Source organism: Poecilia formosa, unplaced genomic scaffold (genome assembly GCF_000485575.1).
Source record: "Poecilia formosa unplaced genomic scaffold, Poecilia_formosa-5.1.2 Scaffold414, whole genome shotgun sequence".
Classification (NCBI taxonomy): Eukaryota; Metazoa; Chordata; class Actinopteri; order Cyprinodontiformes; family Poeciliidae; genus Poecilia; species Poecilia formosa.
This window is the reverse complement of record NW_006800353.1, coordinates 116,623-138,385: the sequence shown is the minus strand read 5'-3', so window position 1 is coordinate 138,385 and position 21,763 is coordinate 116,623. Positions and strand designations below refer to the sequence as shown.

Sequence of the window (21,763 nt, the reverse complement as noted above, 5' to 3'; positions counted from 1 at the left end):
GGGCTTCTTATTAAGGAAATCTACCCAGTGATGAGACATATGGGAGCTTTTGCATGCTTTCAAATAAATTTCAAATCAAGCACAGCCATTTTCAAGTCATTTTCCTTCCCAGCTTAGCCCCATGTTAGTGTTGGTTTGAATGTAGTTTCAAATAAGAATTAATATTTAATGTTTTTTTTTTGTCCAACATTTCCATGAACAGTTAATTTAAGTTGGCTGGTTTTCTTGGACCTGGCTTTTGAGCACGGTCCAAAATTTCCCAATGGGAATCACGGAGAGGCCGTTCCAGACGACGAACGTTAGCTTGCTTTGTCATCCGTTTTGAGTTGTGTTTGGTATCAGTACCCTGCCAGAACAACCACTTGTGTCAGACCTTTAGCTTCCTATAGCTGTTGATTGGTGCAGTTGTCATTATTCCATCCACTTTGTGAAAACTGCCACTCGCAGTGACGCAAAAAAGAAATGTGGAGCAAACCTCCAAGCGGGTGCACAGTGGGAGAAGGCCCATATTGGCTTACCGGTGAGGATCGGTCACACACAGGCTTTTAATGGGTGCAGCAAAACTGTTGGTGAAGCACAGCATAAAGTAAGTCAAGAGAAACCTCTACAGAATCGTTCAAATCACGACGTTAGCATTAAAGTCCAGAAAATCCCCTTTTTAGAAGTCACCTGGTCACAAAATGCTTCCCATGAGCCTCTTCTCTCCATTCTGTGCTTTATTTAAAGATTTTGGCTCAAATCCACCTAAACATTTTTTCCCCATTTCAGGTGGTGTTTTACATTACTGACCCTGCAGCTCCACCTAAATCCCGCGCACTGAGGAACCACAGTCTCCCCTCAAGGTGAAACTCAATCTGTGTTGTTTTTTGGTGCTGGGCTCTTACGAAGTGCCAGCTGCCCCAAGTTATCATGAAAGTTATCCAGCAGACACCATTTGTTTCTAACAATAACCATAGAGGAGTGACACGGACAGTTGGTTCACAGGCCCTCACACACAAGGACAAAACAGCGACTGGATCCTGTAGTTTCATGCAGGCGTCCCTTTGGTTTAAGATTGTTTAGTTTGGGCCAAATGAATTGAGAGGTCCAATTATTTTTTTCGTCAATATTTTAAAACTTTTCCAGCTTCGGTTTATATATATATATATATATATATATTTATATATATATATGCATTTTCAGTACTTTTTGAACATCTTTCAACAAAATTTGAAGATAATATCACAGGAAGAGAACGCAAACAAAACCAAATTGGGGACATTTTGAGTCATATTTAAGGAGTTCTGGAATGAATACTAATTTCTTCCTGAAAAACTGAGGACTTGGAAGTGCACATTTCTTGAAGAAACAAAAATAAGCCCTAAGCAGTCAAGAACTGCTTAGTTCTTAAATAAACTAAGATTAATATAGCTATAATACATCTATTACATCTATTTACTAATTTACCAAGAACTATATATGCATTTAGGGGAATTTAGAAAAGCTCCACTGTTGCTGGATTGACGTTCAAGACGGACCAAAATGATGGTGACAGTTAGTGAAAGATGAGGAAAAATGTCAAAATGTTTTGATTGTATTTGGAAAAGTTGGTATTTGGCCGAGCTGGGACATGTTTTTGCACTCAACGTTTGCAAACATTTCGCGTAGAGAAGTGGCCCCGGCATCGCTGCTGCCTAAAAGCGTGCAATGAGTTTTTGCCAGAATAATGCAGGTGCATCTCAGCACAATATTAGCGAACAGCTTTTAGTAACTCCGCTCATGAATCGACACTTGTGTGGATTCATTAAGCACAGTCGTGTGCTTTTAAGTGTTTGTTTTGGTGATTGTATTGTCCATTTCATTTAATTACAGAAATAAAATACTAAATAAAATGTGATTACAAAAGGATTTCAGCAGAGAAATGTTTATCCTTGGGAATAATCCTGGCTTGAGTTGTATTGACAGGTGTTGATAACGCCAAGAAAGATGGAGTTGCTACAGAGCAGGGCTGTTTTTTTTTTTGAGCGCTGAATGCAAGCGTGTTAATGGAAAATTGAGTGGAAGGAAAGCCACAGAGAAAAACATAAACGAAGAGGAGAATTTGTATGTAGATGGGTCGAGACATTTGTTGTGAATTGGCGCTAAATACAGAAAATGATTTAAATTCAAGGGCCACAACAAACAGATGTGCAACCAAAATGGGCAACAACCATTACAAATATTTTCATAATGCCATTCCTGAACTAGAGATGACGTCAGAATCACCTTACCCAAGGAGAAAAAAAGAAGGGCTGATCTGTGGTCAAAAGCTTTACTTTTCAGAGTAAGTAAAATTTTGCATTTGGTTTCGACGTCAACTCTGGAGACGAAGAATCAAAGGTGTTTGAGATCCTGTGTGAAGTTTCCACAGTCAGCAAAAGATTCGACAAGCCACTTCAGCTGCTGGTGTCGGTCCGCTGCGTTTCATCATGTTCAAAATAACAATAAAAAGCCATCTACCCATTTCAATCTGTGCGTTTTACATCTGTGCACTCTTTTTCTTTTCAATTACTGAAATAAGTGTTTTCAATTCTATCCAAGTCTAAATTATAAATTAACGTTTATGACTATATAAGGCCTAAGAGGCACAAGCTGTGCTTTACCATACTGTTACAAAAAAAAATAAAAAAAGATCTTTTGATCTTTGAGCGACAAGCATTTGAAATGCATAACTATTCATTTTCAAAATAGTGGTATCTGAAAAGCTAATAAGACCATCCCCTAAGTTTAGGAAGTTTACCAAATTACTTTTAACAAAACAAATATGAAAAAAGACAATGTGCAAAAGAACGGAGGTTTTCACTTCCATCAAAAGATGTGTGCCATATTTATTGTAATCTAAATTTACATTTAAAAAAAAGTCTGCCCATGTCATAGAATCATTATGAAAGTTAACGCAAAAAAAAAGAAGAAAGAAATTAATGTACATTTCTTTACAGAGGGTAAAAGTAGAGGCATGAAGGTGGCATGATCCGTGTCAAGGCTCAAACAAATCATAAAAACAGGTATAAATAAATAGAAAGTGCTAGCTTTAACCAGAAAACAAACAAAAAAAAAGAGTTGAGTTATGGAGGAGGGAGGAAGAAAAAAATAAATGAAGCTCCAGCGAAAGTCAAACAAGCCTTTGAAAGCATGTGGTGTGACACGAGCAGAGCGGAGGAGCACCGGATCAAGTCGTCCATAAATTAAAACCTCTACTGTGCTTTAAAATCTTCAAACTAAAGATTAACACCTAGAGAGGCAAAGCTCCTTTCTTACATTCTTGGCTTTCGCATCTGTAGCCGTAATACAGAAAAGTCAAACTGGATTCTCAAATCGCGGCGTTTTCTTCAGATCCCAGTAGTTTCTCCATTTCAAAATACTCGATGGAAAAAAAAACAACAAAAAAACAATAAAAAAAACCCTAACAAGACAGTCAAGAAGCTGATGTCTGCCAGTCAGTCGGTATGCTACGTAAGCTATATTCGATGTAACCGTTTGCAAGAATCGAAAGCTTTGGGATACCTTTAAAGAAAACCAAAAAAGTACAAAATTTCGATTGTGGGTTGGGGAGGGGGAGGGGGGGTCATCAAAGGTCATGCACGCTGCAAATAACTGCATGCGGTAAGTTATGGTAACCCATCCAAGCACTTTTTATTTATTAATGATCATTAAACACACACAGCAGCTTCATCGGAGGGGGCTTGTGTTCTTATGACTTCTGAATGTGGAGTATTTATATGGAGGGCCCTTCACATGGCACAGGAAGCAAAGCTGCCTGCAGAACTTACCTGATAAAGAAAAGTTAAGTGGATTGATTATCAACTTCATATATATTTTATATATATATATATATATATATATTTATATTCATATAAATCTCTTCTCTTGCTTCCTTCCCCATATGAACATTTTATTCCAATTGATCTCTTTTAGTTTTGTTTACAATGTAACAAGTTACGGTGACGGGCCTTAAGTTACAATCACCAAAAACAAACTGAGGAGATAGAAAGAAGAGAAGGAGAGAGAGACAGGGAAATGGAGAGAGAGAGAGGAAAGGAGGAGGGCGGGACCGGGGATGACCGCCCTTGTCTGCTGCCCCATTCACTGACAGTTGCAGCACAGAGGACACAGTCTGCTTGATGCTCGGACATCAAAGAGGAGGCGGCGGAGGCTCCCTCCCCGAAGAGCTGCTCTCTCGGAGCTGGAGGTTCTCCAGCGCCACGTCTAAAGGCATGATGTCCACGCAGCCCATGGCTCCGAAGTCGGCGAAGTCTCGGCGCTCGTCCTCATCGGAGGAGGAGCTCTCCTCGTGCATCAGTGTCGACAGCAGCAGCTCCTGGACGAACAAGCTGCGGTCGGCTCGCTCTCCTTCTAGGAACTGGCGCTCCGCTTCGGACATCTTGGGTTCATTCAAGCTGGAAGACAAAAAGAAAAAAAAAAGAAAAAAGATGAATGTTTTTAAGCTATTTAGGACTGAAACGATTAATCTGATTAATTGTGGTTGTTGGAATAGTCATCAGCTGATTTAGTAATCAAATAATTATTAACTGGAGTAGATTCTGAAGCTTGCCATTTGTTAAAAGAACATACTCGGAGCAATAATTATGCCAAAACAGTACAAAAAATATGTAAATATAGCCAAGTGGTTCAAATTCTATAAATCAACAGATCAGCTCTACACTGTGTTGATGCCAAGTCAGGCAGAAAGAGCCGAACTTTTCACATCTTAATGTTAAAAGTATTTTTGTAGTCGTAGATGGATCCTTTGCCACAAATCATCAACACTAAAGGAGCGTCGTGTTATTAGATTTTAGGTAAAAATTATGTCTTTTTTCTCATTTATAAAACATTTATTTATTTGCATTTTTACACATTTCTAATGCTGTATAAAAGCTCAAGTGATTAAATGCAAAAAGCTGCAGAAAGTGACAATTTCTTCAGATTTATAACCGACTAATCACTGGAATAACCAAAAGAATATTGATAGCTACAATAATCGGTAGCTTCAGCCCTAAAGTTATTAATTCAGCACGCGTGTTAGTTTACTGCAAGGCTGAGATGTTTTGCAAAAAAAAAAGTTACTTTATGCATGACATTTGATCATGTGAAAGATATACATTAATCCCCGACTATTTGAGATCACACGTCTTCTTCTCTCTCTGTTTAATAAGCAGGTCTAAACATCTCTGAATCTAGGTTCAGCCTAAGCTCCAGAGCCATACAAAAACATTCACAACCCATAAACTTTTTCACATTTTGATCCATTAAAGTCACATAGTTCAATGTTGTTCCCCATCATTAATGCGACAAACGTTCACAAAGTCGCAAATTACTGAGAAGTTAAACAATTTGTAACGTGGCAGAAGATGCTCTGCCAGATGAGACCGAAACTGAACTTTTAGGCCTACACCACTTTCCCAGTGATACATGGCAGCATCATGCTGTGGGCATTATTATCAGTTGCTGGAAAGACGTATGGAGCTAAATACTGTACAAGCTGAAAATGGAGGTTTAGGTCCACGCTAAAGTCCAACTGAGAATCATATACGCTGTTTTGGTCACGTAAAATCACAAGAAAACACACAACAGTTCAACGGCTACGTGGACCACGTGTGATGAACTGGCCCCACTCACCGTGCTAATAGAAACTGGGAGCTTTGGGAGGAGGAAGCGGGATTGCTATCGCCCACGGCGCTGGTGTTGGCGTTGGACGAGTTAGGCGGGGGGATAGAGTTGCCTGTGTTGCCGGGGTTGTTGCCACGTCGAGTTGCGTGGCGGCCTGCCTCTACCTGCTGCCGGGCTGCCTGCGCCTGCTGTCTCTCCAGCTGCAGCTGCATCTGGAGCTGCTGCAGCTGGGAGGCCGAGGGGCCCGACGAGTTTATCTGGCCCCCAGCAGCCCGCCGCACGCCGGACAGCTGAGACAACAACTCTGCAGGAGACACAAGGCAACTTTTGGTTCGTTCCTTTAAAGAGTCCATTTTTGGATGAGTTTGTTTGTTAAAGTGGTGTTCAGATAACACACTGCCAAAAAAAAAATAAAAAAAATACACAAAATCCAGCAGCCAAGTATTTTTGAATTGGTTTCTAGTGTAAATATCTTGGTTTTGTCTTATTTGAAGTGTGCAAACTTTCAAGTAACTTTTCAAAAAGAAAAGGGAGCTTGTTTTAAGTAGGTCATTTCTTAATATTAATAAAAACATACAGGTTATAAGTGACATAAATTGCTAATGAATCACGTTTTTCCCATATTGTAAGTTAAAATGTCTTGTTCCACTGGCAGATTAATTCACATTTAACTAGTAATTTTTCAACAATACTAAGAAATCTCTACCTTAATCCAAGCTGCTTTATGTCTTGCTGAAAAGTTACCTGTAAGCTTGTACACTTTTAATAAGACAAAACTAAGATATTTGCACAAGAAACTAAATCAACATTTCTTGGTAAGATTTTTTGCAGTGTAGGTGTTTACATTTAGTGCCGTGCTTGTGTGCAACTTTTTTAAAAGCAAGTTCTTTATTTGCTAAATGATGTAAAAAGGAACTAGAAATTATTTAGGTACAAAAAGGCAGCTTACTCAGAAATTATTCCGTTTTATTTAAATTAAATCAAATTTTCTTGCACTTAAGAGATAGCCAAGCTGAATCTATAGAAAATATTAAAAAGTTAAACAGTTGGGAGTTTTTTTCAACATATTTCTGCACCAAAAAGGTGATTCCCAAAGAGCTACGAGATGAAAATACGATAAATAATCTCAGTGGTGATGAATCTCATACATTTTTAAGTCCTAGTAAAAGTTTGTAATTTGGTCAACAAATAGGAGCCATCTTAATATCAGGTGTAATGATTACAGTACAAGCTGGTTTCATTCAAAACCCGAAGTGGCCAAACAAAGGAAAGATGTTGCCTGGGTTCTTTTTGCTGTGCAGGAGCAAATATTGTGAATCACAGAGACATTCCTAGTAATAATCCACTTTTTCAGCAGCAATCCACATTTAGAAGTCATTCCATCAGGTTTAATGTGGCAGCTCGGTGGTATCGATACGATCGCACCCCAGATGGACAGTAGTTTATCAAACAGAGGGATTCCTGCACATTCCTGATGTCAAAATGTCACATCTCCTCCAGAGCAGCCAACCCTCTAACACAAATTTAAGAAATAAATTTATAAATAATAATAATAAGAAGAAACTTTTCTAATAATTTATAGCAGATGTTTCTAAAGTGATCATCCGTTTTGAAAAAAACGTGTGCATGGCTGTATGCTCTGAAAATACCATTAGTTTTTAAACTTGAACACTTGAAGCAACCCTGATTTTTGTATTTTGCATTTAAACCTATGTTTGTTCGAAATCGTCCCACTTTAAGTTTTGTCAAACTTTGCTAACTTTTGTTACTGTAGAATATAAACTATCACTGCAGAGCTCTGTTTAATGTACATATCCATGTTTTTAAGACCAACTTTTCTGCTCGTCAGGGACGCCAACACAAGACAAAGCACTGCGTATGAGGCTCACCTGCGATTGGGTCCATTGTCTCTCTGTTACTGGGGGTGTAAGTGGAGCTCTGTGATGAGGAGGATGAGAGCCCCCCTGTGGAGCCGCTAGTAAAGTGCATATTTGTCCGTCGAGCTCTGGGGCCGCCGATTCCTCGCCCTGGGTGGAACATCCTGCGTACGTGGCGAACGCTACTGGACTCGTCGTAAACGGGGGGGAGGAACGTTAAGGTGAAACCTTGACAGTGTACGACGTAAACGTGAATCACTTTAAATCAGTGTAACGAACAAGCCAAAAGACAGCAATTTCCCATGAGAACAAAGAAAAAAAAAAAGGATATTAAATCTCTTGGCGCTCTGTGCTCAAGGGTGAGGTGAGCCGTAAAGTCGTCCGTCACGTGGTTCGGATCGCCTCCTGGCAAGGCAGCGCAGATTGGACAGATCTGAAGAGAGAGCAAGTGGACGAGTTCTGTTAGAGACATCGTAGGACTTTGGATGTAACAGTGCAAGCAGCTCTGCATGCTAAATTTCAATTATTGAACAATAGTGACGTCATCTGGGTACAAAAATGCAACAAAGACCAAATTAGATCATTGCAGGCAGTTTTTCCATCCGACGACAACAGAACATCTGAGCGCCCGCTTTAAACTGATGGGCCCAGTAAACTTTAATCTTTGAATAGCAACAACCTAACAATTGATGCAGCAGCAGTATATAAAAGCATGCTTGTCTGACTATGCTGATTTCAAATAACTATGTTAAAAAAAAAGGATCATCTGATTATGTGTGTGTCCATAAATAGGTCAGAAACTAGGAGGTAGAGAAACAATATTTCTTTAAAACACAAAAAGGATTTTTACAGACTCTCCTGATTGTGTGTTTTTTCTTTGGAACTAAACTGTACTGAACTTCTGTCTCCACCAAAGTCACTCGTTATGTGCAATTCCACTTTGGGCTTCCTAAACCAAGACTATTACGTAGATAACTCCCACCAGTTTTAACTCAGATGATGTTTGCAGTAATCCCCAAGACTTTCAATAATTGAAGCCTGGCAGATGTGCATCTCAGGGAGACAAACCACTTCTGCAGCAGCAGCTGCAGTGACAGTGTGTCTGCTCCCTCAAACTTAAAAATAAATGAATATTTGAGTTGTGACTAATTTAATCTGTACCACACCACGTAAACACACAAAAGAAATATTTCAACCAATTCAAATCTCTTTAAGAGAAAGATGTAAGGGGTGTTTTTATGCAGGATTTGTGTCGACGCCAAAAGCCAAACTTTATGCATTTCCACGAGGAGTGGCAGATTTAATCACGTATTTAAACTCAAACTCAATGACTGATGTGTTTCCAAACAACAACAGAGAACATGGTTTTTGAGTAATACATGTTTCCAGTAGATATGAATCACAAAGAAGGGAAGGTAGATGACTAAAACCAAATGGTGGTGAATATTTAACTAGTAAGAAATGCTTGGGCCCAAATGAGAGGTTTCACCTCCCTGTCTGGGTAGATTTCAACATTTTGGGAAAATGTCTTCTTTAAAACTACTCCAGAAAACAACACTGGTTCCTGAGAGGCTTCCTGCAGTGGAAACACCTCTTTGTTAGCGCAAATAGGAAGCTGGACGAAAGTCATGGTCCATTTCCAGCTCCCACATCGAAACGTTGACCAAGTAACACTTCAGGCACACTGTGCCTCCAAAGAGCAACAAGCGTTACACACAGAACCATCTTTAAAAGGACTGATACATCCGACTACATGAGACATCGGAGGTTCTACATACATGACCTGGATGTCTCCATACATGATCTCATTCCTTTAAAAAATGAATGTCTGCAGTGTTTCTAAAACCAGTAGCTAACTGATCAGTCAGATCTCAGACATTATAAATAGTTCATGTGTAACAAACACTGTCCATCATAAAGACAATGAAGTCTGGGGGTTGGGGGGGAAAGTGTTGATGTGGGTCTTTAACTGATCCACTCTCTTTTGTCACTAATTTGCAATACAAAAAAAAAAAAAAAACCTCCTTGTTTAAGTATCATCTCTGCCTCTCTCCACACTAGATGATTAATTCATTCAAACAACCAAATGACAGATTTGCGGAATAAGACTGTCAGGACAAGTTTAAGAAGGCATAATTTATCATTAATTATAACTGAAGTATAAAATACTAAAACCTGCAGTAAATGTATGGCAAATAATTCAACAGGTTTCCGATACTCTTGTGTTCCTTTCCCCTACTATTGCAAACCAGGAAAATACTGAAACCAGATAACTTTTCCAAAATGAGTAGGGAACGTCGCAATGCTGAAAAATACCAGGCGGAAGAAATGAACTGAAATATTTGCAAAAAACATTTGACGTAAAGAAAAAATAAATAAAACTGAAACTCTTAAGGGAGGTTTAAGGACCATTTAAAAAAAAATGATGATTCAAATAAAAAGACTGTCTCATTGAAACAGAAAAGGAGAAAGCGACGCAGCTCTAGATGTCTGAAAGACATTTCAGCCGGACGACGGCAGCGTTGATGCTCGACCTGTTGGGCGAAAGAAAAAAAGCCCCACAGGACACTCACCACCTCTGTGGACGTCTCCGAATGCTCTGCGGTGACGTGCTCCTGTAAGGACGTCTCCGTGAAGCCCATCTTACCACAATAAGGACATGTGAACGACTGAGGTTGTTCCACCGAAAAGGTGTCTCCTCCATAATACAAATCTGCAAAAAAAGAAAAAAGAAACATTAATAAAAACACCTGTTAGTGACAGCCAGAGGAGTAAAGATATTAAATCGGCACGGACTCGATCGGATGCTCAAGTTTCCCTCGCTAGGGGCTTACCATAGTCTACTCTGGTTAATATACACTGCATGGGGTGCTCTGTGGTGTGTCGTGTTGTGGTGGCCCCGCTCTCGTAGCACGATGCACACAGGTCGTAGTCGTAGCAAATTAGACACTTAAACCTCCGTCCTCTAAAGTTGCCCTTTAAACATGCATCACAGCTCACACCTGAAAAAGGGAAAACACAGAGAGGAGTTCAGGAGAGGATGGGCTACTCACTGCTGTCAAAGGGTATCAGAGCTTTCAAAGTTTGTCGTCAGTTTTAAGTCCATTTAATGAAACACTGGTCAGTAAAAGTGCTCAGGTCAACGCACTTCCAGTCAGCTGGCTGAAAGGAGGCCGTTTCTTGTCCTAGATAGAAACTAATTTGGCTGCTTGAACAGAATCGCTGCAAGGTTTAGAAACTTTAGCGTCGAATTTAAGATCTGTACAAATTCCAAAGGATAACTTTACTTTTCTTACTTTACATCTTAAGCAAGTTGTGAGTTAACTTTAACTTAAGTTAGACACAACTGTCAAATTAAATGTGCGCGTTTCTGTTCTGGCATGTGTAGCCAGTACTTTTGAACCTACATGATGCAACTTTAGTCTCATTTTACAGCACAGAGTTACTGATAAAGGGTTCTAGCCGACTAATGAAGTTCAGGTTTTTCCCCTACAAGTTCATGGAGAACCTGTAAAAGTTTCCCAGGCTTGTAATGTTGCTACGGCCTGAAGAAAAAACACAAACCAGAGCTACACGTCACAGAAAGCAATAATACCACCAAGTTATTTCTCAAAAACATCATTATCTACAAGTAATTTAAGGCCCAGTACGGAAAATATGGAGAAAGGCAGAACTTTTTTTCAAAGTGTAAAACAAAAATCTTCAAGAATTTTGAAGATATTGCAAGAAATTGTTGGAAATATGTTTGGTCCATATAATTCTCCAGGCATGACAGTCTTAAAAATACAAATGATTAAGGATAACTACAAGACTGACTATTGGACCAAGTGGTCCGACTATCAACTTCTTATTCAGGAAAAATAGAATATTATTTAAAAATAAGCACTTAAAAACTGCTCTTGATGTTTTTAATCCATCTTTTACTTAACTAGACATTAAACAAAATAACTTAGTTACAAAAAAAAATCTAACAGTTGTAATTTCCGTAGTGTTAAAACTTGTTACACTTTCTGTTTCTACATAAAATACAATGAAATTAACAGATTTTACTGAGGCATTACACACACATTTCATTGGAGAGTCAGAAAATGCCTTATTTGGCCAGCATGTGATGTAAACAACTATTAAGTGTATTTCCTGTGACTGGTGAAATATTTCAGAAAGACTGCAAATGATTTAAAAGGGGATCTTACTTTTGTTTTCGCACTGACCCCATCAAACATAATTCCACTATCAGGTTTACTTGGAGAATAAATGATAAGTTTGGTAGTTAAATAGCATTGCGACACCACACCTTTTCAGATCAGCATGGAAGATTCGTACAGACCAGAAAAAAAATATGCTCATAATTCATTGTTTGTTCAATGCAAGACAACTGTGATCAAAACTTTAGGAGGAAAATATTTGAATGCTCGTCGACTAAACTGTACAACTTTAAAAGGTGACTCATTAGTGATTCCACAGAAAAGAAAAACTCCGCGAACTCCAGACGAAAACACTGTAACTTATATCTGAATAGACTGGTTCATGATCAGAGGCCTCAGAGTTTCTGTCTTTTAGTGACAGTGCACTTACATACAACATTAACATAGTAGTTTCGGGTCTTGTGAACACGTAGGATAAATACTAGAACAGTTTTTAATGGGTGTGTTGGTATAAAACTGATTTACGAGAGTGTAAATACTGTGAAGTCCTGACCAAACCAAAGGCTTCTGATAGTCGCATAGATTAGCCTACTCGCTAGCCCGGCTAATATAAGGTAATGTAGCACCTAGCCGCGGCTAGCTGCTAACTGCTGCTGTCTCATTGCGAACAGGTTGAGCGAGGTTACAACAGATACTTTTACATGACAGGCACATGACTACCAGCGGTGCTGACAGCAAATATAAAAAGTCAAGGGACAAGCTTGGAAGCCCGCCAAGAAAAGCGCGACTACCCCTCCTAACACGAAAAAGCCCTGAGCGAAGCTAGTCATGGAGCTAGCCGATCAGGTAAAGTAGTCCCCATCCCGGGCGCTGAGGATCCGTTTATTAACTCACCCTCATGTCGGGACATCCTACAAACAGCGACACAGCCCCTCCTCGGGCTCCCCAGCGCGTTCAGCGAGGAACGATACAGTTTTTGTGACTCTTAGCTGGTAAACCACTCCAACCTCGTCTCTTTTCCGAGCAAGATGGATCCCCAGCAGCTTACAGTTTGTTCTGCTTCCCGTCCCAGAGTGTCACTTTATGGCCGAATGTTGCGAAGGGTGGACACCAGGGGGCGCTCTTTGATACTTGCGCAATAAGAATCACTTAGCCCCGGGCTTTGACTTGCAGAATCATACTTTACTTTAACAAAATGCAACGCAGAAGTTTGTTGCTTGTTTTGTTATTTAAAAAGCGTTTGTTTCTAATGTTCATCAATAAAAAACGAAAATTAAGGAGAAGCTGTGTAGTCAGATAACCGCTAACAGAAAGTATGGTTTAGGAATTCGCATAGCAATTTTTTGGAATACCAAAACACAATAATGTATGAAGAAGCTCATATTTGTTTCTATTAAGTATTAATAAGATTCAGATCAATACATTTAAACATAATGGAAAATCTATTTCAGTAATGCAATTGGAAGGTTTGTATAATGGCTCAACGGAAAGAACCGTGTAACGTCATAGTTGTGCTGACTTTGAACTTGATAAATCAGTAAAGCTGCATTTGATCAATCAATATTTTATTTATTCTTTACCCATCTTCTGGTGTCAAAACCAACACCAAAAAGATCATATGACTCAAAGTCACACAGGAACAACTTGGATCCCATGCTATTTTAACTCTTCCTCCAGACCCTATTTTGACCCCACTTTTTTTTTTTTCAGCATACTTTACAATAATATGCTCAGATTCAGACCGCTGTCAACAGCTGGCTTCTTTAGCAAGAACCTTTTAGCTTCAGCTGGAAAACCGTCAACTCATCAAACCTACAAATGACTAAGAAGGACATAGGATGCAGATAGCATGACATTTCATCTTTATTGAATTTTTTTATGTAATATTCTTACTTTCTTGGAAACCGAATTTTAGATTTTCAAATCCATAACTCATAGCTATCCAAAATAACAGAAATAAACACTTGAAATAGATCATATATACTGAATTAATAAAAATAAGTTACCTTTTGATCCTGCTTTTATTTATTAAGATGTGACTGAACTGTTCTGTTTTTTCATTACTTTGTAAAACCTAATGTTTAGTCAACATCAGTTATACAATTTAGTGCTTAGGATTATCAACCCTGTTAGAGTTAACAGAAAAATGAACATATTTCCAGTTTCCATCTATGTAAAACATGACAAAGCAGCAAATTCTGCAATAATGAGTAAATAACTGATTAAATTTTTGTTCAGATTTTGATGTGTTCATCAATGAATTACCAGAATTGGTTATTCGCATTTAACAACTTATGTTGTTTTCTAACAAACTAATTATTATTATTTTTTAAAAGATAGACATCATCACAAGTAAACTTCCAGAAGAATTAAGGACAACTGTTCAAAATATGTTGAATAAAGAAAAAAATCTTTATTTAGTAGATATTTTTCTGACGATTTTTGTGCTAATGACGACATACATACACTCTGACAAACCAGTGCATTACAATGAAGACTTCACAGCAGTACAGAAAGCTGGCCATGAGCTCACAACTTTCACTTTGTGCCTTTCGCTCCACCCTGTTGCATAAACCAGACGTGGCCATACATTCTGAGTAACATACAATTTAAAACCTGTGCTTCATGTGTCTACTGTGGAGGGTGAGAGCCGCTGCGTATAAAAATATTTGAAAGCTATCTTTTCTTGCCCTTAACATTATTCTTTACACCTAACAAGGGGAGGGAGTAGAAAAAGGGTGAACAACCTGACTGAACAAAGTATTATGTACCCCACTGTGGAGTGAGTGAGCCACAGTGTGCTAATACATGCAGTTGAGAAGGAGCTTTAAAATAATAATAATAAAAAAATGGTTCATAGGCAAACATTTCTTCCAAATTTAGAAAATATAATCTATTCTGCAATAAAAATGACAAATAAGTTTGAAATACAATTTTCCATCAAATAAGCCAAACTGCTTGATAAAAAACATTAACCTCTATCTATGTTTAAGCAGATGATGGTATCAAATTTATTTATTTTTTTTTATCAAAATATAACCTTATTTACATATGTGCATAGAATCTAAAGCCAGATGGCTTTTTTTTATGTGTCCAAAGCAAACATCATCTTTTATCATTCTTTTAGCACCTGAGCAAAATCTCCTGTCACTCAAAACATTAAATAAAATGCAAAATAATTCTGTACATTTTACAGCTTTACATCCATTACTTCTTCTATTTACAGTACACTCAGAGATTTGAATTAGGGAAGGCTCTCCTGGTGATAATTACACTTAATTACTGGAGCTAACTGAAAAATAAAAGATGTGCCATGATATTTAGCTACACTGACGTAACAACAAAATGCTATAGGAATGCTTAAAAAATACAGTGTCTCATAAAATTCATCAAGCAAACATGTTTGAAAATGGGACTCAGAGCTTATGTGAAAATAAAATTAATATAGACTTATTTTTTTCTTTTTCATCTTTTGGTGTTTTCATCGTTTTCCTTTTTGGTGTATTAGGTAACTTTGGATTTTTATGGAGAAAAACCTGAGTACTTTTTTTTCACTAAAACTTTAGTGAAGCCATCAGAGATTAGAATCGACCTGTAGCAACAACAACGAAAATAAAAACAAAACAAAACAAAACAATTAAATAAAATGATGCTACTTTATCAACAACCTGGTAAAAAAACAAACAAACAAAAAAAACATAAGTGAAATCAGAAAGCAAATGCGTCACATTTACAGTGATTTACAGTCAGTGTCTTTGGCTCCTCTGTGGTCCCCACTAGGAGCCCAAATATCACAACCAGCTGCTTCAAGCAGCACTGAGAAGAGCTTGAGAGATTTTTCCATCACTATGCGACACATGACAATGTAGGAAATACTGATGATGACTCTATTTTTTTTTTCCTGATAGTCCATATGCCACCGCTCTGAGGTGTCTTTGGGTTCTCTTAAAGCGCAGCTTCGCTGAGGTGGTCCGAACACCTCAATCAGACATCTCTTCCTTTGAATAGTCCATGGTTTTTCTCTTAAAGAAGCCAAGCTGCAGAAACAGAGGACTTGGTTACACAAGGACTGATTTACAGACCAATATATCGACAGAGTTGAGAATAAATATTCAAATGCCCTTTTAACACAGAGACATAACCATTTTTTTTCCCTCACCGTCTGACATTTAGTTCTTTTAACTTCTCCTGGTTTAGGTTAGTTCGAATTAGCAAAAAATGCTAAATCCAAATGCCAGAATAATGACAGTTTTTATAGTCGATTTTCTTCCTTAAATTCAGAAATGTGCATACACTAAGATTACTGTGCATTTAAGCAATTTAGGAGAACCAAGAAGATGATGTGGTGGTTTGGATAAATGTAGGTGTACCTCGATGTATTTTAAGGCACACCTCAAACACACTGCCTCCTTATGTGAATTTTGGACTTAATGTAATTTTTTACTTGAATCGAGAAAGGAGCTGAGTTCACCTTGATTTTTTTTTTTTTTGCACTCCATATTTTTTTAGGTCTGTTTGCAGCCAGAAGATGCAGCTAAGCAGAGATGCTTGTTTTGTCAGCAGAGCTGAAAAGCGCATGCAGTTATTTTTTTCCCGTGTTTTAATTATCTATGCTTAATCAATTTGCTTAGAGGGCAAGAATATTCTTCAAGACTTTCTTTTTTTCTTAACTGGAAATGTGTAACAAACTGTTCAGGAGATTAGACAAACAACATGGCATGAGGCACGAAATATTACCTTCCAGAAAATTAAAATAATAAGCGCCAAGATCAACAATCCTGCCAAGGTACTGAGGAGGATGATGATCCAAAGAGGGATTCCTTCAATTGTTCCCTTTGAAATCAGGATCGTCACCTGGCAAGCACAAGCAAACATGAGCTCAGCACTTGCATACATCCTTACAAACAGGTGCATCAAGCAACTGACATGGCAATTTCAAGACTGTAATCCCGAACACGACTTACATTTCTAGTTTTTGCATTGCTGCCCAGTTCAAACAGATGATTCTGTTTGAACGTCAGCGAGGCATTCACCATCATCTTTAAACTGGAGAACTCACCCTGTAAGAAAAAGCACCTTTTCATGTTGCCGTCTCATCGAGAAAAACCAACATACTGCAGGTCAGAAAAGGTACCAACATCTGATCTTACCACAGTGAACGTCGGTTTCCACGCTTTGAAGGTAACGTTGACCTGACTCTTATTGGTTTCAGGGATGGAGCAGGTGAATGAGTCACATAGTGATTGTCCACATTCCTGCAAAGAACGTCACATCCACCAGTCAGAAAAGAACAGCAGCATCTCAGCAGCCACTGAAGCTAACATCTGACCACTGACCAGTAGGAAGGGAGTGAGAGTTTCCTTTTTTGGTTTGTTGTGTTTAGGGGCAGGGGGTTCTTTACATTTTACCTGCAGAGCAATGAGAAGCTGACATGAGAATATTTTTATTTTTTATTTTTTGCAATTTAGATATATTGTGTCTGTGTGTGTAAATACCTCAGTACTGTAGACAATGCGTGTTGGGAACAGCAACACGTTGAATAGAGGAGACCGATAAGGGTATATCACGTTAAGGTCAAGAGCCGGAGTGAGGGTGTTACCAGCCTTTTCCACCTGAAAGATAAAAAGGTGGATGAGTCGACTACATATTTCAACTAAAACATATAAAAGTATGTAAAAAAAAAAAAAAAAAAAAAAAAAAAAGTCATATCTTATTTGCAAGCGTTACCGTGTAGCTGATGTTGACCTCCTCTATCATCCTCCCAAAGTCACTGTCTTTCACGGAGGATTGTTCACCATCTTCAATTGTTATGTAATTTTGTGAATGACTCCTAAAGGATTGCATATTTAAAAATTAATACGATATGTAACGAGATATTAAACCTGCTAAACCACATTTTGGCCACTTGAGGGCAGCAAACAACATTAACCTGACCAAGGTCAGATCTTTAATCTGAGCATCAAAGTTTGAATTTTTAGTCATAAATTTATAAGAGAATAAATGAGACTTTTTGTTCACCAACTCATCTCTGACTGTATCAGCTGTTATGTGTTGCTATACTTAAAAGATTAAACCTTTCTCATTACAAAAATAATAATGATGAGCAATCAACTGCATACTTGTACAATTAATGTTTCTAATGAGGATTATATGCCGCTTTGCTAAAAAGATTTATAACCCATGAACGGTGTTTAGTTTACATGGTGCTAATTCTACTTCACAAAAGAAAATCCTTAGCAATTTTCTTTTTCCTTTTAATAAAACAAATCAACTTTCCTATTCTGACCCAGGATTTTTTGGTCTCAATTTAATTATAATCAACAATTATTCCTTCCTATGAGATTATTTATGTGGTCGGATTTATTACTACTGGTGGAAATGTAATGCCTGCTGCAGATAAACTTTGTAGTTGTGAATTTTAATAGCAACTCTGTTTATTGTCTTTTTATCGTTTCTTGATTTTGAACAATAGATTTACATGTTCCCTTTTTGTGAATTTTTCTTGACAGCAGTAATAACTGTGAAAAATGGTGCACAAAGGTAACAATGAATGTATTTCCGGTCAGGATACACATTAGTTTCTGATATTTTAGATATATTGACTTATTCTGACAATGTTTAACAAATTATTACACTACCAAAACATGTACAGACACTTAGCACATATCTTTGCTTTATGGAACTCCCTGCTAAACGTCATGATTACGTTAATTCATCTGCACATATTTCCACACCTACTTACACACTGAATATGACTCCAGCTTCATATTTCACTGGGATGAAGATTTCTTTACTGTTGTCATGTAGGGTATTTGGATTCTCTTCACTGTCACTGTAAGAAACATTTTTTGTCAACGTTTTCACACAAGTAGTCACTTTAACAATCCATGTTTCAATCAATAATGTGCAGCGGAAAAAAAAAAAAGAAAAAAGACAGGCTCACCTTACAGTTGTCACATTGATGTAAATGTTCTCATGTATGTGAGATGAGTCTGTCTCAAATCTCACTTTAAAACTTTCCTGTTGATGAGAAATCACACGTTTTAATGACATAAGTAAAGTGAAAAGTAAAGCGAGTGAAGTATCTAAAGCTAAACCTAAATCTTACCTTAGCTTTACTTCCCAGGAAGGGATATCCAACAGCGCACTCCACCTTCGTGTTATCCGGAGTGCACTCTTTTTCTGGCTGAAAATGCAAAATATTGCATAATTAAACATCGTTTTTCTTTCGACATTCTTCCATTAAAAAAAAAAAAAGGAAACAGAAATCTTACCTCGACTTTAACGTAGTTGATGTTTGGTGTGAAGCTGAGAATGACCTTGGTGTTGTAGGCGTTGTCTCTTTTGTTGCTGATGTCAATCTTCACGTCAAGCTTGTCTTTTGAGTTGACATGGATCAGCATGCTGCAGAAACATACCACAAAAAAAGTAGAGTCAGTACGACTGACTGTCATGTTCTAGTTGTCCCACAAGGGGGCAGTCACGCTCTGGTTCACTTCTAAATAAAACTACCAGTACATCACTCCAAATATCAGAAGGCAGCTGTTTCACCTTCCAATCACTTTAAATGTTTATATTTTTTACATAAAAAAAAAAATAGTTTCATGTTCCCTTCTTACAATGTGCAAGGATGGTGGGAAACTTTTTTATTTTAATCCTAATGAATTAAAATAAAAATATAATACCTTTTCTCACTCGCCTCTGCCGTGAGGGAGAGGTCAGTGATGCACTTTAATTGATCTCCGCAGTCGACCAAGGGAATCTAAAAGATAGAAATAATTCAGAGACATTCATGTATCAGAATGGTCTAGTCAAAGTACAGGGCTAAATCCACAGTACAGAAATAAACTGGACTCCAAAACCAAATTGAAAGCACACATTTTAAGTGAACGGTGCTTATTTATTGGGCAAAACATTTGCAACCTGAGAAACAAGATGGATTCAGAGCAGATTTTCTCTGCTTCTCTTTCCCAAAGGCTGTTATAGTTTTTGCTGCGAACATCGACCCAACACAATAATAAACAAAGGCGCATCTTTTTACAGTTGTTTTTTTTCCCCCTTTCTGTATCTTCTCAATAACAACAACAGGAAAAGTCTGAAAAGTGTCTCCTTTCCTTGAGTTACAGTAACACAGCGGATTGCTGCATTCAGCCATCTGACACCGATGGAGGTCAGGCTTTTAACTCACAGACAGGAGATTTGGCACTGATGCATTTATTGACACGAAAACAGACTCTAATAATGTAAAAACGAAGTGGACATCTTCTGTGATACTTCTCGCCTTTGTCGGGAAACATTGCTCACTGTTACTGGTAATTTGCAAACCTTCTTTTTAGGGCAAATATGCATGTGGGAGTGTGGGAAGATTCCCTCGGTCATTAAAACCGACAGGGGAAGCCTTGTGGGAAACACTGAAGGACGGCAGTCAGCTGTTGCAGATATGAATCTACTGCAGCCTGTTAAGATCCACGAAAGACATTTTTACTCATGGTTTATTTGTGCCGACAGACAGACAGTGTTTAATTTAGATGAGGCTCACATCATTCTGTCTGTGACGCTTACAGGGGTGAGACAAAAAACAAACATTATATTTCTGTGCACTTTATTTTTGTCTGAATTTAGAGCCGTCATCTGCGCCATGTTATGCTGGCTTATTGATGCATATTCAAAATATGACATTTTCTGATGTTTTATTTCCCTCTCATATTATTTTTCGCATGCCTTGACATTGAATGCTATCTTATGTAATTGAGTTTTGGTAAATAAATGCAGTCTTATTATTGACATTCACAGTGTTTTTTTCAAATCCATCCATTTCCATCTAATTTTGACAGCACATTTTAAATGACAGTTAAGACTTTTGAATAAAATTAAATTTAGATTTAGTCACAATTTAACTATCTGAAAATATTTCTGATAATATTTTTCATTTTCTGTCTATGTTCACTCAACTAAATCTTACCAAACAGAATTTTTTGTGATTTTAGGGATTCAAACATCTTTAAGGAAAACAATTTCTTTACGCCTAAGTAAAATATTTATCTTAATATGTATGATGAATATTTTGAGAGAATAATTATTCTTTGTGATTTGAAATGACTTCTTCTGAATTTCTTTGTTCACATTTCAAAATATAAAAATCTTACATTTCGCTCACTAAATTAAACTATTGTTATATACAAGTTTATATTATAAAGATTAGGTTTTCTTGCCTTGTTTCCATCTAATCCAATTATTCACACAATTATCAGATCTGACTGTATTTTATGTCCCACCAACTTTTGTGTCTTATTTTTATTAGTGGACAAAAACATCAGTCATCATCTATACGACACAAACATTCCCGCCTCTCTGAATGGCGTCAGAGCTCAACATGAAATAGGGTTTTAGAGTGGCCTAGTCAAAGCCTGGTCTTTACTCATAAATCATGCTGTGGCAATGACGTGGCTTAATTTAAACAATTTTACAAAGAACAGCGAGTAAAATTTCATAAATACTTGGAACAAGCAGTTAGGGTTCAGTGGGATATTATGTTTTATGTGGTCAAAGGAAGTTTGGACGGTTTTTATCCCTCATTTGAAAACTACATTTTGTACTGATTTTCGTTTTACATCTTTGACAGATATCAAAAATATTTTGATATGTGCAACAAAAAAAAGCAAAAACAGAAAAAAAAAAACCCTGTAAGATCCCAAATACTTTTCGTAGCACTGTATAACGAAAGGAAAGAAAATATGCTGTTTTATGTATGTAATTATGTCCTGTTTGAACAAAACTGCGGACATGAAGGCATTTAAAGTTTAATATGCAAACAAAACGCATCGTAAGGCTGTTTGAAATCTTCTGCCTCCTGGTATTTGGCATCTGAATTAGTGAAATAGACAGCTGAGAGTGTTCTTACTGTCTTAGTGATAGATGTGGGTAGGGATGCATCCAGGACAGGGCCTTTGTCCTCATCAGTAAGTCCAAATTCTAATGTAACGTTGATCGGGTCTTTGAAGTCCAGCCGGGCCTGAGACAGAGAGAATACATGGGGAAAAAAAGAAAAAAAAGATTGAGAAAAGGAGGAGAAAGTAAGCGAACAAAAGAAACACTGAGCTAACTTCCCCACTATCA

The 21,763-nt window shown here is 37.6% G+C and overlaps 2 protein-coding genes across 3 annotated transcripts in view; both read right to left on the bottom strand.

The window, feature by feature from the left end:
- The window catches only part of itga1 (integrin, alpha 1), a 67,974-nt gene that overhangs the window by 2,571 nt on the left and 43,640 nt on the right, over positions 1-21,763 (bottom strand). The window contains exons 18-30 of one of the 2 annotated variants that reach the window (XM_007576685.2): positions 21,549-21,659; positions 19,333-19,409; positions 18,922-19,051; positions 18,756-18,833; positions 18,591-18,667; positions 18,390-18,479; positions 17,375-17,477; positions 17,143-17,259; positions 16,984-17,055; positions 16,798-16,902; positions 16,612-16,707; positions 16,385-16,501; positions 13,980-15,684 (exon numbers count right to left, since the gene is read on the bottom strand). In XM_007576685.2, the coding sequence (XP_007576747.1) occupies positions 15,628-15,684; positions 16,385-16,501; positions 16,612-16,707; positions 16,798-16,902; positions 16,984-17,055; positions 17,143-17,259; positions 17,375-17,477; positions 18,390-18,479; positions 18,591-18,667; positions 18,756-18,833; positions 18,922-19,051; positions 19,333-19,409; positions 21,549-21,659 (1,230 nt within the window). In that variant the 3' untranslated portion in view covers positions 13,980-15,627. Of the gene's footprint in view, positions 1-13,227; positions 13,235-13,979; positions 15,685-16,384; positions 16,502-16,611; positions 16,708-16,797; positions 16,903-16,983; positions 17,056-17,142; positions 17,260-17,374; positions 17,478-18,389; positions 18,480-18,590; positions 18,668-18,755; positions 18,834-18,921; positions 19,052-19,332; positions 19,410-21,548; positions 21,660-21,763 lie in introns of those variants that run through there. The other variant, XM_016663330.1, reaches the window with a different exon arrangement.
- Positions 2,810-12,744, bottom strand: kcmf1 (potassium channel modulatory factor 1). The gene is made up of 7 exons (XM_007576686.2): positions 12,542-12,744; positions 10,337-10,504; positions 10,076-10,215; positions 7,834-7,935; positions 7,515-7,698; positions 5,635-5,929; positions 2,810-4,415 (listed from the first exon to the last, which is right to left on the bottom strand). The coding sequence occupies exons 1-7, from the start codon at positions 12,555-12,557 to the stop codon at positions 4,151-4,153; spliced, it is 1,170 nt and encodes a 389-aa protein (XP_007576748.1). The 5' UTR covers positions 12,558-12,744; the 3' UTR covers positions 2,810-4,150.

Coding starts and splice junctions, on each gene's coding strand:
- kcmf1 (XM_007576686.2), bottom strand. Junction 7,699..7,833: donor ACAGAGCGCCAAGAGATTTA/ATATCCTTTTTT, acceptor CCCCCCGTTTAC/GACGAGTCCAGTAGCGTTCG. Junction 5,930..7,514: donor GACAATGGACCCAATCGCAG/GTGAGCCTCATA, acceptor TGTCTCCTGCAG/AGTTGTTGTCTCAGCTGTCC.